The sequence below is a fragment of the Oryzias latipes genome, chromosome 1 (assembly GCF_002234675.1).
Source record: "Oryzias latipes chromosome 1, ASM223467v1".
Classification (NCBI taxonomy): domain Eukaryota; kingdom Metazoa; phylum Chordata; class Actinopteri; order Beloniformes; family Adrianichthyidae; genus Oryzias; species Oryzias latipes.
In genome coordinates this window covers 16,124,283-16,141,857 of record NC_019859.2, presented here as the reverse complement: position 1 = coordinate 16,141,857, position 17,575 = coordinate 16,124,283, and the positions used below count along the sequence as shown (strand labels likewise).

Genomic DNA, 17,575 nt, shown 5'->3' with positions numbered 1-17,575 from the left:
TATTTTTCGTCTATTATGGGTCTTTTTTTTCCTAGAGCCTTTTCTCTCTAGTGAGCAGAAAATCTTATGTGTGGGTGAGGTGAAGTTTTGGGGCGAGAAGGCCTTCTGATTGAATAGATTGAGCAGCATGGGAATCCATAGCCACCACTTGAGTGCCATCTCCCCAGCTGTTTGTGAAACACCTCACATGGTTTCTACACACTTGATTGTAGCTGCAGGCGCAAAGAGTCCTCATTGCATATAAATTACAGAAGTGGGAAGTGATTATAAAATTCCTGCTTTTTCCTTTTCCCCCCCCCCCCCACTCCACTCTGCAGAAGTGGTATAATTGAGGGGAGTACAAAAGCTGGGCTGTAAGGCGTGAGAAGAGTGGTGCTAAAAAGGCAATATAGCAGGGATAGTCTCGGCGTGACACGCAAACCCATGGAAGCACACGCATTCATGCTTAGCCACCATGACAGGATGTGGTAATATGACAAAACAAAAGCTCACGGACACCTGGCGTGGTGTCTCACATTTGGGTTCAAGTTTTCCAGTTAGGCAGCAAGTCACTGGTTCTCCAGCTGAAACGGAGTGATGTTTTTTTGGCTTTTTAGGACTTTGCCAGCTCCAGTTCCACACCATGAGTTTCACAAAACCACATGAAGGGTTCTTTTAAAAGACCAGGACTTAAAATTCCAAAAATTGAACATTTTTTTAGTTATTGCCACCTCTTTGCTTGTGTTTTGTTTGGAAACAAAAAGATCATAAACCCTTTTCTTTTTCCTATAAAATAAAGGACTTTTCCAGTATATCTACCATTCATAGCTACGGTTGCTGCTACTGAAGGTCTGTGGAGTTAGGGAGGAGTTGAAAAGGGGATGAAATAGCTTGAAGGTTGTGTGACCTCCACTCAGCTGAGAGTCTCCAACCACTTTGTCCAGGGAACTGGTTAAGTGTTTTGTGATTTGGGGAATTTTTCAACAGCTGGAAAGTGTTTTGGACTCTGTGCTAAAACTGCACCTCTACGATGATTGTTGACACTTAAAAAAAAAAAAACTATTATTTTTATCTATAACCCTGTGAAGCTGTTAAATTTCAATTGAGAATAGATTGCTCTTCTAAAAGAAAACTATGGAGCATGCACCCAAATAGAAAGCTGCAGGTTTTTCCACGGTGGATTTTTTTTCTTCTTTTCACAATGGTGGCAGATTATCAGGAAATTGAGAAAAATGGGATTTGACAGCTGTAACTGGTGGGGTTACTGGAGAAGTTTCTTCAATTTTCCCTCTTTCTCATTTTTATTTTTATATCATATGGAGCCCAAAAAGCGGTTATATTATTAACAGAAAGTAACAGTCATTTGGCAGTTATTATTAATATATTTTATTATTTTACCTCTACTACACTTTGAAGAAAATGTGAAAGAAGCAGTAATCTCCGTGGTTCTTATCTCTTTCCCACAGAATAACAAATGGGAGTGGAGAGGCGTAAAGTAACATGGGTGAGAAAGCTATTATTTGGCCTGTGGTGTGGGCATGCATTTAGCCCCCCATCAGCCCTGGATAGCCCCCTCTTTTGGGTTTGGTCACGTTATTAACCAGCTCTCCTTTCTGTAGGATGGGGATGGACACTCCCTCAATCACAGATTATCCCATCACCTTTGACCCTTGGTGACCAGGGGGTCAAAAACCCATTTCGGCTAAATCGCTTAGTCCCATCAGCTTCCTCTTTTATGTCAGTGACTCAGATTTAAGAGTTTGCTGAGGTTGATGATTCAGTTTGTGGCTCACAACAGAGCAGAAACCCGAAGCTGAATTAGCAGAAGAGATGGGACTCCAGCAGATGAGGGGTCGGAAACAAATGAAGCCACACGTTCAGTCGTTTTGCTGGTGTGAGCGCAAATGTAAGGAATTAAAAAAGAGGAAGGGGTGGGGCAAAGGGGGAGGTCTCACGGGTGCCAGTCTGTGCAAGGTTCGGGCAAACCCAGACATTCCAACCTCGCTGGCATTTGGGTGGGGTGGATGTGTGTATTGTGGGAGTGGGCCAGAATGTGCTCCAGTTCCCACTCAGTCCTGCAGGAATGTCACTGTCAGTCAAATGTTATGAGGACAAACACAGCAACCGTATGGAAAAAAGTTTAGCTTTCATAATGTGCATTCCTTGTTAATTTTAGAAACAGCTGTATTTTTGACATGAGTCAGACCTGGGAAGAAATTATAGCCATGTCTTCAAAGTCCCACTCTGATCATCTTTTGATCTCCTGTAAAAGCATTCCCAGTTGTCTTTTAATTATGATTATACTATTTTTAGCCAAAATTAAAAAAAAGGTGTTGTTTCCTATGACAGAATTTCTGCAGCGCAGCAATTGTTCACTAGAAATTTGCCTCCGAGTTGTGGGCGGGACCGTTATTGTGGAGCAACTGCAACAACCTAACAACCTAACATTACCGGTGCAACAAAAATGCAGAGCAATATTGCAGCTAATCAGTGGAGGAGAATGAAGACGTTCACGGATCTAGTCGTCTGCAAGTGGATGCATGGGAATGGAGCAGAGCAGGGACCATGTGGCCTGACGATTGGAGTTTGTACGCAACAATTACAAGCTTTTATAAAGAGTATCTTTTTTCATCTGCTCCTGATTCACTACGATTTGAATAGAGGAAATGTTCAGAAATGCAATTTTAAGCTTATTTTTCTTTAAACATCAGAAAAATGAGACAATAACATGCTAAAAACACCAAAAATACAACCTTCATCTTAGTGGGTCTTTAAGGTGATATTTGGACTCCAGCTTGCCTCAGGGTTCAAATTTTTAAAGCAGATTTAGTCGTACTAAACACTCCCATGTGTTTCGTCCAGATTAAGCGTGCGAGAGCTGTTGGCTGAGGTTCTGCTGTGCCTGTTTGGGTCGGTTTTAATTGTCAGGAGGTACTGCAAGTTCCCTCTGAGTCATCGCAGGATGAGGAGCCACTGTTGACGTGATTACCCCTACATTAGGCACCACTGCAGACATCTGTCTTACTCACGCATTCTCTCCATAGTGGGGGTGCAACAGATCCCGGATTATCAGTGATACACTAGCCATGGTTCACCCCCACCCTCCTCCTCGTACGCACCTCGCTCATCATTTTTCCCGTGTTTTTTTTTCCCATTTAACTGATCCGAAAAATTATCCGAATCCTGACGCTAAAACCGTGACACGATCCGAACCGTGAGTCGTGTTATCCATTGCACCCCTACTCTATAGTCAACCCCCCGTCCCTTCCTCCTCCTCCTCCTCCATCCCTCATCTCTTCTTCCCCCAGCTCTTGCTCTGTAATGAACTCCCCTTATTCACCGGCTAATGACTGCCTTTGATCTCCCGCCTCAGACCTCTGCTCTAACACTACCTTGCAAGTCTCTCATCTCCCCCCCCCCCTCCACTCTTTGCTCCACTGCTCGCTTGCTTCCCTTCTGTGTGCATCTTTCTTTCTGTTTCTATCAGAACTTGCACACGCTCCCTCTTTGGCTTGTTTTCCCTCTTGTCTTCAGGGAGTGGAATTTTGTAGTCCTGCTGACCTAGGCTAAACAAAGTTCTGAACTGCTGGGCGCACAGAGAAAAAAACAACAACATTTTTTAAAGTGTCTTCTTGAGCAAAGTCTTAAAGCCAGATGGAAATAGTTCACCTGTTCTCTACCATGCATTATATTGGAGTTACACACCGTTCCTAAATCCAGTTGCACTTGTCTCCGCAGTCCAACAAAGTCCCCGTGGTGCAGCCGTCCCATGCAGTCCACCCACTGACCCCGCTGATCACGTACAGCGACGAGCACTTCGCCCCAGGCTCTCATTCGGGCCTCCACCCACAAGATGCCAACAACAAACAAGGTAGGAGAAGCAGGCGTGTTGCACAGTGAGCGGCATGTCCATGGCGTTCGTTTGAAAGCCGCTCATGTTGTGGCAGAGCTATTTACAGATCAATGCAACTTTTTCTGAGCATCGTCTCACTATATTTAGGTGTAAGTGCTGTCATGTGGCCCCCAAAGGGCTTTTACCCAAAAGAAAAACCTGTTTATCTCACTGCCCTGAAGTTTTCTGTGTCTGAAATAAAGCACGAGATGCAGGATTTTGTCAAACTAGATCTACATGTGACTGAGCTGATACCTGGTGTGTGTGTTTTTTTATTTAACTACAACTGTCAACTCTGTCAAGAATCAGAGATGCTCCTGCTAAAAATATGTCAAAACAAAGTCATCCTCCTAACATCTCTGAGTGAGAATTCATTTGAAGCAGCCTGTGGGATGGCACGCTGAGCTCTGATGCCCTCTCCCTCTGCACTCTTTGCCTCTTGGGAACAACTTCAAGCTGTAGCTCTGACAGCTGCGGAGAAGCTCCTCTGCTGTTTGGACGGGCTCTTCAGCCCCGCGCAGCTGGAAACTTTGGCAGCTCCTTCGCTTGATGCCACAGAGACGCGGGCCAAACATAGTTTTGTCCTGCACCGTTTTCGCTTTTCTTTGCTTTCTTCTTCTGTGGCTGCCAGTTGAAAAGGAGGGGGATGATGTAGGCGATGAAGACGAGGAGTTCTGAGGGACCAACTATAAATAAGGATGTAAGCACAAGGGATGCAGCCCTGTGAGATTTAAGCTCCACATATGTCATACATCTGACACACGTGCTGGGATATTTTTACCTTCCAACTACATAGTAAAAAAGAACAAACAGGTAACAAAGCAAGAGGTGCACTCGCTGGGTTTGAGGAGTTCTTGTCACGTAGAATTCAGCGGCAGTTTCTTTTCATTTTCCTATTCGCCCTGTTTCTGACAGCGAAGAGTGGAAAGAAGCACCTGGGGGGCCTTTTCCTTAGCATTTGATCTTGGCATTCAGAGCCTAACAGAAATCCATGTCCAAGCAATCCAGTTGCAAAATTAGCTGCAAATGATTTCCCTAGGCATATTCATGTATGGGTAGAGCTGGGCCGAACACGCTGAAAACCAAATCTCCCCTCATTCTCCTCGTTTGCTGTCCCTCTAGTTCTTTCTCTCATATCGACCAATTGCTGCTCTGCTTCCTTTAGCGGGCTCTGACTTTGATCCGCTCGTTAATTATGAAAAACAATCATGGATTTTCTCATTATGGGCTCTAAAATGCAGAGGGCCTCTATGTGGGCTGGAAGGTCGCACCGAGGGAGGGGGTGGAGGAGAATTGTTGCTAATTTCTGCGTGTATAAAGGCAAATCTAACATTCAGAGTTTAAATATGAGCGCCAGCTGTATCCAGCTAGTGTGTGTCTTGTTTTGGCTTCGTTGGACGCCAACGGGAATGTGTAAAATGAGGAGCGAGCGGGTGTAATTAGGCATCATAGAGGTGTGAGTGACAAGGTTAACACGCTGGGGCTCTCTCTTCCTCCCCTGCTGCTTCACCTCTCGCCTCCTTCCTTTCTCCCTTTGGGAGGGCCCTAAAGGAGTGTTAGGCGGTGGATTAGTGAGGAGGAAGCAGGACTATCCGCGCCATGAATCCAGCGTCGCAACATTGGCTTTGGGGATATAAGCCTCCCTCTCAAGCTGCCTCTCCAAGGAGGGATGCCCCTTCAGATCCCAGCCTGGGGAGAGAAGGAGGAGGACCAGAGATGAGAGAAGCAGGGGAGGAAAGGCGGGCTCCAGCGGGGTTTGGAAGATGGTGCTAATCTGGACGCATGTGCCCTTTCCTTTTTTTGGTGTGTTTTTGGGTTGCGAGGAGCTGCATTCCACTTGTCTGTGCATGAACAGCATTTCCTGATGTCTGCTTGACCTGCCGGGAAAGACCAGGAAACAAATTGATTTAGGAGAAGAAGGGATTTTCAAGTCAGACAGATTTTTGTCATCCTGCAGCTCCGTTTTCACTGCCTTCTGTTTGGAAAATAGACCTCCTGACCTTGAAGCCCAGAAGGAGGTGGAGAAAGGAGAGGTTAGTCCAAACAGTCAGTCTGAGCCGATCCCGTGCCTACAGGGAGCACGGCTGCCTCCACCGTTAAGAAGAAGCTGCAATTATGCAGCTTAAAGATGCTGAAACACACTAACAGGAACATAGCTCAAAGAACAAATGATTCTCCTTTTCTCCTTGTTAAATATTGAGGTCAGAGTTGGTCTTTTTGAACAATCACAAATCTTACAACTGTAGAGGACTATGCTTCTTCAAACCAAGGAAACACTCCCATCCAAGTTTTTTAGGATGAGTTTGTCCTGTTGATGTCATTTTGGCTTTATTTCTTCTGTTCGTGAAACTATTTCCTTGTCCTTTTTTCCTCTTTGTCATTGGCTGCTAGCTTGTGTTTGCACTTGTGTCATTAACCAGTTGTGAACCACCAGCGACAAACAGCTAGAGATGTAAAGGATGCAGAAACGTATGAAAAAAAAATGGATTCAGTACTGAGAGTAACGGCAGTATCCGTTAAAAATACAGTTACAAACAAGATTATGGTACTTTATCAGTTTCTCTTCCTGTTGTGTCCTCTGCTTTCTTTGCTTTTTTATGTACATTTGATCCAAGCAAATATCAAAATGATCTAAAAGACCCAAAAATGCCAAGTTTATACGTTTAAAGCTGTTTCATGTATAATTTTAAATGACAGATGAATAATACATATTTAGATTGTAACCATAGGTATGAGAGTTGCACTGTTATGTATTGCCACAAAGGTAATTGAATCTTTTATGTATTGAGATGCATATCCATCGTGTGAGAGGGAAAGCTACACAACCATAATGAAAACCCATTCTATTTATGACTAACACCTACTCTGCTATGATATGGATCAAGAAGGTTGTCGGAGCATATCCCAGCTGTCTTTGAGCAAAGGGAGTCTTGTGACTAAAATGCAAACCCCACCTAAAATTTAAAAAACTGAGATTATCTTTGTCAGCATCAGCCATATATTGTGTAAAAAAAAAAAAAGACTAATAAGACATTTTCTTTGTATTGTATACTCTCAAAGTATCTTAGCCACATATTTTATGGTTGTTTTCCAGGAATGCCCAGGCATCATCCAGGACCAGACATGCCCAACTTCTACTCCCTATCCCCTGGAGGAGTGGGGCAAATCACACCACCACTGGGATGGTGAGTCACAAATGGACAGCGGCAAAGCAACTGTTGTTGTTTATTGCAGAGGATCAGGGATTACCATCTTTGGTCTTCAACACGTGGACCCAGACACCACAGACAGTAGATTATTTGTGTGTCTGTAGAAGAAAGTCTGACTTTCTGCAGACGCTCCTCTTTGTTATTTCTGTTGGGCTGCAGTGTTCTCAGCCTAAGGTCACCTTTCTGTGTCCAGCACCTTCAAATCCATGAACACATACGTGCTGCTGCATTACCATATGTCTGCTTGAGCCCCATCAACTCTCTCCTCATCCTTGTATTTACGTTATGTTTTCTTTTGTTCCATTTCCTTCTTTTCTCGTCAAGTTTGGTCACTAGAAGTGAGACATTTGGCCTCAAACTCAGAAATTCCCGCAGCTTGATCTCAACCACATCACCCGAATTGAAAGCAATGTTGTGTGGGTGGTTTGCACGCTAAACACAAGAGAAGGCCCTAAATGTGATCCAACTGGATGCCATAGAAAGTCTCTGTTCTCTACTTCTCTCCAGTCTCTTAAAAATCCCTTACATTCTCGAATCTTCTGAGACCAACAGCTCCTCCTCTTCAGTCCACACAGAAGCAGACATCTCTGCTACTATGAACAGAGAGAGCAGCTTTCTTCTTCTCATACCCTTCCACGCAACAACAAATGTCTCTTCTCTCTAAGTCTGAACGAGGCATTCCTCTGCATGTCTTAATGGTGTCCAAGTGAAGCAACACACAACGTCAAGAGGCTTGTAAGAGTTCAAAGCAAACACATTTTTACCTTTGAATTCTCATTGCAGGTTCTCACACCACATGGTCCCCGGCCCCCCTGGTCCTCACGCAACTGGGATTCCCCACCCAGCCATCGTCAACCCACAGATCAAACACGAGCCTCCGCATGAAACTGACATCATGCACATGTGAGTCCTTCAAGCACAAAAGTTCTCCCTCGGTCACACTCTGCACAGACCCGCAGTCGGGCCCTTCTTCTTGTTTTCCCGATTGGAGCAGATAATCAGTGAGGGCATGTGCTCCTCTGATAACATCCCCATGCCTCGTTTGGCCTCGGGCCTCACAACACCGACAGCACACACAGGTCTGACTCGAGTGAAGCAGCATCCACAGTGAATGCGCTGGAAACTGTTGGCAGGACTCTGAAGTGCTTGTGGCTGACATTTCCATTATTCATGCCCATCCTCAGCCGGGACCGCACTCGTATCAAAAAGGTTGTCAGAAAGTGAGTCCACAGTAATCAGTCGTTCGCTTTGAAAGTTTGAGCATTTGGTTTTAAGCCAGGGTTCTGTGGCTGCTACTATTGGATGAAGAATTCCTCCACATGACGGGGCGCAACTGCACATGATTAAAGAGGAAATGGCCTTAAAGCCCCCATGCGCTGCCTCACGATTGGCTAAAAGGGAACCCTCCGATGATTTTAACGCCAGGCACCACAGCTTTCTTCCTCTTCGTTTTATCCACCTGTTTTTTTTCTCTAAAACTCTTCAGTCTCCGGTTTTTTTTTGCATCTGCGTTTTCTTTTCAACAGGAAGCCCCAGCACGAACAGAGAAAGGAGCAGGAGCCCAAAAAGCCGCACATCAAGAAGCCGCTAAACGCCTTCATGCTCTACATGAAAGAAATGCGTGCAAATGTGGTCGCCGAGTGCACGCTGAAGGAAAGCGCCGCCATCAATCAGATCCTGGGACGGAGGGTAGGTCAGATCGCTGATGCAAACTTCGTCTCACTTGTTTTCTCAACTTCAGCTTATCTTCACAGATTCATTTAAGAGTTCAGGCCAAACGGACCTTTACCGAGCCCAATTAGTGGGAAAAGTACAAAGATTTGCCTGTCAATTAGCCTAAAACCATTTGTGATGATTGTCATAATGATTGTCCGTGCCAATTACGCCGCTCTTGGCGACACAAATGCAGTGTGTGTGAGTGACATTTAATCAAAATGGTCTCAGTAAAATATGCCGGGATAATGGCATGGCTGAAATGTGTCCCTTTTGAGGAATGGGAGCAGAGTGGAACCACAGAGCCATGTTGAAAGCCTTAACGAACAGGCCTAGGCAGCCAGCCACAGCAAAGCCTAGTTTGTGGCCTGCAGAAAGTAATTGCTTGCTGACACAGTTAGAGTAAAAAGCTCCGCTCAATTAGAACCAGTGTTTTTGATATGCATTTTCATCTCCACATCCCAATTTCTTCTCCGTCTTTTATCCATTTTTTTTGCTTCTACAGTAAATGTTTAATCGGGTTTTCTGTTTATCACTTGTAAAAAATTCTCAAAAGACAAATATGCAGGTAATGTACAGTACTGGTGCAATGGCTCATTGACTGTTTTTCCCATTTTCCCAGTGGCATGCTTTATCTCGGGAAGAGCAAGCTAAGTATTATGAGCTAGCTCGCAAGGAACGGCAGCTCCACATGCAGCTCTACCCAGGCTGGTCTGCTCGAGACAATTATGTAAGTATCAACAGAACAGACTGGCAGAGGTGCGCTTGTGTGTATCTGTGTTGTTGTGTTTGTGCTGCAAGACTTCCTCCTCAAATGACGTCCCCCAAAAAAAGAATGATAATAATATTAAAATTTCACTATGCAGTCCTAATTCTCTCTGGCCTCCTCCATACTAATAGGGCCCATTATTTTGCCCTGATGTGTAATTCATAACATTGTTTTAGCACCCTCCGCTCTAAAATGGATTGCAGCGCCATTATGGTTACGGTGAGTGAAAATTGCTCGGTAATGGCCATGCCAGCCTTTGATGTCCCACGTCAGTGTGGAGCTCTGAATGCAGAGGCAGCTGTTTGACTGAACCGTGGGGGCTGGATTGTTCACTCGCCATTAAGCAGCAGAGCAGCAGCAGCAGCAGCAGCAGCAGCAGCAGCAGCAACCTTTGGTCCCCCAGCCATCCATCTGGCCAAATTCAGGCTGTTATTGTTGGGGTGTAACGATTCTTTTGAACAGATACTTGATTCACATCACAATTTGTGGTTGACGATCCGATTCACTGACCTAAAATCAATCCAGGACATTTTCAGCCACAAACTCCACCAGTGTGACTCAGACATAAATACCTGGTGCTGAACAGTGCAGCTGAAGTTTTCCAGATTCATTTTCTTTCTTGCAAGATAATCAGGTGTTAATTAAATATGTGTACAAACAAGTAAATTAGAAATAATGTGAAATCCATTCACATTTTAGCTTCATAAAGATCAATCTACTGTCGTTTTTCCTCATCAAAATAATCCAAAGGAAACATCACTAGAACATTCTGCCACCCTGCATGGTCACAGGTCTTTGCTAAATTCAAAGTGTTTCCACACATTGGACTGGAATGATTGACTGATCATTTTTTGCTGCCATCCCATGTGTGTTATCTGCTGTGATGGTTGTTTTTACATTATAGTAAAATAAACCTAATGTGTCTCAATCCAAATGGTATTTTCCCATTTTTGATAGAATCGATTTATTTAATTTGAAAACCATTTTATAATGGTATAGGTGAATTTGATTGACCATTTTGAAATGCCTCAAACAGATCAGTCTGGCGGGATCATAGGAATATGAATCGTAGGTGGATTACTCGTTACACCCTTGTGTTGTTCTATTTGTTTTGTGACCAATATTTCAACACGTATGTGTGTGTGTAGGTGACAATGTGAGTGGAAGTCGTCCAAACTTGTGTGTGTTAGCGTGCTGTGCGAATATTTCTGAAAGAGAGAGCACCAGCTTTTCTTAAAAGTGTGGCTCCGGCACTCACATTCACTCCACCACCAAAGTGCTATGTGGTGTTTATCTGCCTCCCCTCGGACACCGGCAGCATCCCTCCTCTTTCCGTCTCTGGCGCTCCACTGCCAAAACGGGCGACACAGAAGCAACAGATTTGCAGCCTAGTCACCAAGTCAGTCCTGATCTTTAATGACACATAGAGGGAAACGGCGCACGAGTTTCAGTGTTTCACATGAGAGAGATAAAGAAGTAACACCTAATTATTTCTCCTTGCGAGCACTCTGCTCCGGCGCTCCCTCATCTATCTCATCAGCTGTAGGCAGATCGTTCCTGGAAAACAGGCGACGCGTTGGGACGCAGAGTGTGCGGCTCTCATCCTGCCTCTCACCCACACTCTCTCGGTCGCCTCTTTCCCATCTGCCGCAGCAGAGGAAGGCAGATTAGCTCATGAATAAGTGGATTAGCAGACTTTGCAGCAGGAAACCAAAGTGCTGCTCATATTTGACTAGAACGACTCTACACTGCTATCTATACCTATAGTCTCCCCCCCTGGGGATTTAGCGTAAGCTATAAATCCCCGGGCACCCCCACCGCCTCACTGGAGGAAGAGTGGCGCTCCTCATAACCCATGAGCCAGTCTGGCCTAATTATTGTGAGCACTGATAATTGCACTTGATGGTTTCAGGGATTTCGTAGATTGTTTTGAAGCGGACACAACCGCAAAAAGAAGCTAACGGCCCCACTTAGCATCAGACCAGATGCCTACGCGTGTTGGATTTTGGCCGTGGAGTCTGGAGACTGAGGGATGCTAGTTGAATGCCCAGCAGGGGATGAGTGAACATGGCAGTCAGCAGCATGATATCAGAGTGGTCTAGTGAGCGTGAGTGCTGGAGCCACACTTTATGCGTTCCCCTGTATATGTTTTAGGGGAAGAAGAAGAAGCGGAAGAGGGAGAAGATGCAGGAATCGGCCACAGGTAAGTGCCTCCACCGTCTGCAGCTCCTCGCATCTTCAAGTTGAGAGTTCCCAGCATCTTTCCAAGGAGTCCACACATACTGCCAGTGGCAGCACAACTCCTGCATGCCTTTTAGTGAAACACGACAGATGACTCCTCTTCAGCGAGCGATATTCCAGTCTGGCCTTGTGTACTTCACATTCCTTCATCTGTTTGTCCTCTGTCCATTTAAAATCTCTGCTTTCACATCTTACACCTACTTTGGGATTAGTCTGTCCATTCTTACAACTACTTACAAATCCTGGGCTTTGCATTATTTGTTTGCCTGCTGCATAACCGTATGTCTTTTTGCTGATTTTGTTTAGCTGCACTTTCGAGCCTACGTTTACTGTAATCCACTGAGAATTACATCGCAAGTCAAAATGTTGGTAGTTGTTTTTTTTTTTTTTGGTCATTTTTGGCTCATTGGCAGAAATGATCCATGCTGTGTAGGTATATCTCAGATGTTTAAAAAAAGATGCAATTTTCTGCAGGTACAGGCCAGAGAATGAAAACGGCGTACATCTGAGAATATGGTAAGACAACCCCTCTATGCCCTCCCTGTCTACTCCACTTTTTGATGTCAAGTTTTTCTTTTGAAACTGCTAAACACTTGAGAGCCTGTGCTCACAGACTAATCCTAAACGGGTCCACCCTAACCTCACCATAGTCATTGTGTCAGCAGTGTTTAGGCCTGAAGAGGGATTGCTCTTTGTGTGTGGAGTTTGCTCAGAGGCCTAAGCAAACTGCGTGTTGGATCTGTGTGTGCGCTGCATGTGGAAGTATTCTGAACTTTTCTGTGTGTGTGTGTATGTGTAAGCACTGCGTGGATGAAAGGGTAACATGTCGCGTCAGACGATTGAAGCTTATTTGCCTCCTACCATGCGTTGGAAAAACTTCCATGAATCACAGCTCACCCACTCCCTGGGTTCTGCACACGGACTAAATATTACATCTGAAAACACTTGAACTGGCCCAGAGCTTTTTTTTTTTTCTTAAGTGGTGGTGGAGGCTAGGATTTCAGCCCAGCTCCATATGGACTACATGTGTTGTCTTCCTTTGCTTTTTTTTTTTTTTTTTTTGGTTAAGCAGAGCAGGATTCAGCAGCGTTTGGCAGGAAGTTAATGAGATGCTATACCTTAATAAGATTTCATGGTATCTGAGGTCTCAGAGCGTCTATAATGCTCCAGTAACAAAGGCACAGCTCTGTTTTTTGAACTCATGAAAGATGGATCCAGAAGTATTGATTTTTATTGAATGTTGCTGAACTGTCACCTGCTTTCCTCTGTCTGTGGTGCAGAGCCAACTCTTCTTTTGCTCTCTCTGCATCCTCTTGCCCCCCCCACCACCACTCTCTCCCTCCCTGGGAGTCTGGTAGCATCCTGTTATTCCGCTCTCTTTTGGCAGCAGAAAAAGCCAGGCAGATGTGACAAATCTGCTCTTGCGTCAAAATTGAACCCAACCAGACAAAGGTTTTCCACTTGATCGATTCTTGACCCCGTGGCTCTCTTTTCTTTTTCTTTTTTTTTTCTTGCCCCCTCTCTCAAACTCTGTTTTCAAAGCACAGTGAGTGCAAGTGCTAAAAAAGAACTTTATCTTGGATCCAATAATTAGCAGTGCCTAGCCGCAGCGGGATGGACACCCTTGCTGATTCTTAGTGACAGCCTTAAACTAATATGCATAATACCGAGGATACTGCCACAACTCCCCGAGCCCACAATTTATGCATATCCCAAAGAGCCGGATTGAGGTTAGCTTGCTGCAGACGCCAAAAAAACATCTTTAAATGAACTCGTGTGTGTACTTCTTCTAATTTGTCCTAGCCTCCACCCCATCAGCCTTTCTCATCTGTTTAAAAAAAATAACGGAAATTAATATTTAGAGATATTTTGGTGATGTGGGATTTTTTTTTGCATTATTTCCTTGAAGCAGCTGTAAATGACAGTTCAAGCATTTGGTAAATTAGATGTTTATTTTTAGATCTCATGGTAAAGAAAGAAGTCGGTCTTTGTGTTGGGATTTTGGGCGAGTTTTTTCTGCCTGTGATGCAATAGGTGCTGAGTTCCAGGGCAGCACTCAGCGGCTCCTTTCTGCTCCTCTGTTATCTTTGGCGTGTCAAAGCTGGTTCCCACTGCTCTGCGGACTCTGACATTGTAAAATGAAAGTTTGACGGTCCTCGCCTCGGCCTCCTTTCCCCCTCCGCTCCCTGAAAACGTTCCCTTCTGCCCTTCCGTCATTAACCCCCTTTACATTTTCTTTATTTTGTCTCCTCCGTCTTCTCAGTTCCTCTCGTGCTGTCAGCCTTTTGTCTGGCTGAGCCTGCTGATTCACAGCCTTGGAGATAGTTATCTGACTGGGACACATGCGCGCCCTCCAGGCTCCCTCTCAGCTCAGCCACTGCACATTTTTTTCACTGGGGGGAGACACTTTTAACAAAGGTGGCTTTTTAATCAGCCGCGCAGGAGCCGCAGCATTGCAAACACTCCCCACGAAGCAGCATATGAGTCACATTTCTCCACTTTTCATACCAATCCTGTTTTGTTTCCAGTCAAACCCTCCCCTCGCTTGTGAGAGCTGTCTCTTTTTTTTTTTTTATTATTCAGGAGATCCAGGATGTCTTTTTGGATTGATACTCGATGATTATGATGAAAGTCAAGGGTCATCTTTAACTGCATGCTCTGGTCCGCAAACATAAAAGAAAGTCTTGTTCAAGCATTGGTGGCCACCAAAGCCCCCTCCTCCCCAGCTCTCCTCGTCTCCGCCGTGCCCCAGCTCTGCTCCCTCTGATGTGTGCAGCCAGAAGTCAGCTGTCAAAACTCTTTGATGAGCGATGAGGGTGGAGGAAGATGGAGGGAAGCGGGTGTGTTAGCAGACAGAGGCAGGGAAAGAAAAGGACCAGAAGAAAATCCCCCCCTCATTCTCAGGAATTCAGATTTTACACAGTCTCACTCATCTGCCACTCATCCCTGTGTCTCCATTCCTTCTTTCTAACCATGCACACACACAACACACAAACAGCCCCCTCCCTCCTCTCTGGATCTTTCAGACCCTCATCACTTGCAACCCCTTTCTCCCCTTTTCACGTGCACACAAACATCAGAGCCCGCCAGCCGCACGTTCCGGCTGCAATTAGCCAAGATTCAGCGTCTGCCTCCATTTCCCGAGTCGTTTCAATTTGGCGCTGAGCCTGGAGGCCACAGCGGCACAGCCCAGTGCCTCCACACCCTGCCTTATTAGTGACCTCAGATAATTGGAGAAGAAATCCGGATCGCTAAAAACTAACTGTGGGCCTCGCTCTGAGCAGCGCAGAGGGGAAATGAGAGGATGTTTATAAAACTACTTCACCAAGAAAGAAAGGAGAAAAAAAATCCTGAATTTTTTTTTGGGGGGGGGGGCTTTTACGGGTAAGAGGTTGAAATTTGGGCTTAAACTTGAGTAATACCTCAGTTAATGTTACACGGAGTGGGAAATGTTCTCTCCCTCCTCTGACCTCTAGAGTACTGGCTCAGTCTCTGCCCCGACAACCTTATTTGACACTACAAGGGAAAGAGAAGGGGGGTGGGGGGCATAGCTCTCTTCCAAATCTGTTTGCGCTGGAGGAAATGCGGAGCGGGTGCTCCAGTTGTTTAGACTGGGGTGCAGAATTTGTTTTGATTGAGTCACAGCCCCATTGTGTTGTGGTTTGGACCAGCTGCAGTAACAGTATGAGGGTCCAGTGTCATGGCTATTTGTGATGTCTTCACCACTTCCTGTCTTTCACTCAGTCTCTTACCCACCCACCCCCGCCCCAAACCCCTCCTCACTGCAGTCTTTCCAGAGGAGGAAATTCACGACCTTCTAAAACGCTGCCCTCTCCAGATCTGAATCTGCAGGTAGTGCAGTTGCAGGAAGGAAGATGACTCTAGAGGTGAAGGGATGGGATTTGTTATTGTTGAGAGGCAAACCTGAATTCGCTTTTCTTCTTCCTCTCATTTTCTGCCTCTTTTCCTCCCCATTTTTCCTCACTGTTGTGCTTCCCGCCTCCCTCCTCCGCTCTGATCCAGGATATGCATGGCAGCAGGAGCTTTTTGAAGCGAGACCGCAGCGGTTAAAGTCTCTTTGAATGTGCCGCAGCCCTCCCTCCCGACGTCCTCCCGCCTGCAGTGGCTCAGACTGAGCCGTGCGGGGGCACAGGGCCAGACTCTAGCTGCCCGGGCCCCCAGTGACGCTGCTTCAGATGTGGGAGACGGCTCTTTCCAATCCCCCCCCCCCCATCCTCCCACACTCCCCTGTGCTCCCCTAGTCTCACCCACGCATGCTTGAGGTTTTGGGCTGGTGACTCCCCAGCCCCATTCCCCCTCTTTTGACCACAACCAAACCTCACCCTTCCCTACTATGGAAAAAAGACCTTACCTCTCCTTTTTCTTCTGCTTAAGTCTTACCAGGGTTCCTTGAACCCCACAAAATTCTCTGGTGGGATCTTCTTTTTGACTGACAGATAGAATTCAAGAGCCAAACATCTGGGAGCTGAAGAAAGTGCTGACGATGCTCACATTTCAAACTCTTTCAAGGGGATTTAAATGAAGAAAAAAAGGCGTTTCTGTCTGATTTCTCCCTTTCGTCTCTAAAGGCGGGACTGCTGTGACCTACCGACTGCAGGTGCCTTTGAGAAGGAGTCACCAAATGTGGGCTGTTGTACCGTAATTATTCTCCAGAACGACTCATTCCTATCAGTGACAAAATGCATAATTATATAAGTCTCAATGGAGTATAAGTTACACTTTTGGGAGAAAATTATTTAACAAAATACAGGAGCAAAAATTGACATTTCACCTTGAAAGGTAAATCCTAATAATGGAATAGAAGATGATTATTAGCTTCATGAAACATAGAAAGAATCTAGTATATTAGCATCTAGTATATATGAACAATTATTCAGTTAACCGTGGCATAAAGAACATGCTAACACGTCAACAACACTAATATATCACTTCATATAATATATACACTGAAACACACACTTGCAGCGCCCTCTAGCGGTTGTTGTTATTAAAAACAAAAATTAAAATCACATATAAGTCGCACCCCCGGCCAAACTATTCAAAAACAAAAATGCAGTGCCCATGAACACCAGGCTTAACTGTTCTGCTCAGCAATGCTGATAATTTAGTTGTTGGATAGAACTCAGCACAAGTGGGGTTTTTTTGTTTGCACCACAGTTTTTCTGCTGTGGTTGGTTCTGCAGTAATGAAGTAAACTTGTCCTTGGGCACTGCAGAGATTTAACTATGTAAACCCCTTCAGCATTAAAGCTACTTATTGTCTGTAAATGCTCCATGAAACAAGGTTTACATGTAGAAACCTTTTTTCAAATAGGCTGATTCAAATAGTCAAGAACCTAAAAATGGCAAATGGGGAAGCTTCATTCATCTCACTGATTGTTCACCAAGCTTTAGAAGGAGTTTGTATCTCACAGCTCAGATGGAGCGGTGTAGTTATAGTTCATTTATTTAGGTAACTATTCAGTCTTATACAATTTATTGATGTTTTCCTTTAATGACACATTGCTTTTCCCACTTTTCCTCCCTTTTTGCATTATTTGTCTCCAGCACCCCCACCTCACCCTCAGCAGGAAAGTCAGGAGTGTGCTGCACACACCTCCACTTATTTTTAGACATTTGTTGGCAGCGTTGTTTTTTTCTTCTTCTTCTTTTTCGTGGCTCAAAAAGAGCGAGGAAAAAATAAAGGGGGGCTGAGAGTGGGGCATGAGGGGAGCGGAGGAGGTGGATGGTGTTGCCAGGATGAAGGTTAGAG

The 17,575-nt window shown here is 45.1% G+C and overlaps 1 protein-coding gene across 6 annotated transcripts in view; it reads left to right on the top strand.

Moving 5' to 3' along the window:
- The window catches only part of lef1 (lymphoid enhancer binding factor 1), a 39,750-nt gene that overhangs the window by 17,579 nt on the left and 4,596 nt on the right, over positions 1-17,575 (top strand). For 2 of the 6 annotated variants that reach the window (XM_011476205.3, XM_011476189.3), the window contains exons 4-10: positions 3,718-3,850; positions 6,966-7,056; positions 7,864-7,983; positions 8,607-8,769; positions 9,416-9,523; positions 11,717-11,765; positions 12,278-12,319. In XM_011476205.3, the coding sequence (XP_011474507.1) occupies positions 3,718-3,850; positions 6,966-7,056; positions 7,864-7,983; positions 8,607-8,769; positions 9,416-9,523; positions 11,717-11,765; positions 12,278-12,312 (699 nt within the window). In that variant the 3' untranslated portion in view covers positions 12,313-12,319. The remainder of the gene's footprint in view (positions 1-3,717; positions 3,851-6,965; positions 7,057-7,863; positions 7,984-8,606; positions 8,770-9,415; positions 9,524-11,716; positions 11,766-12,277; positions 12,320-17,575) is intronic. The other 4 variants (XM_011476166.3, XM_004065900.4, XM_011476197.3 and 1 more) reach the window with 3 other exon arrangements.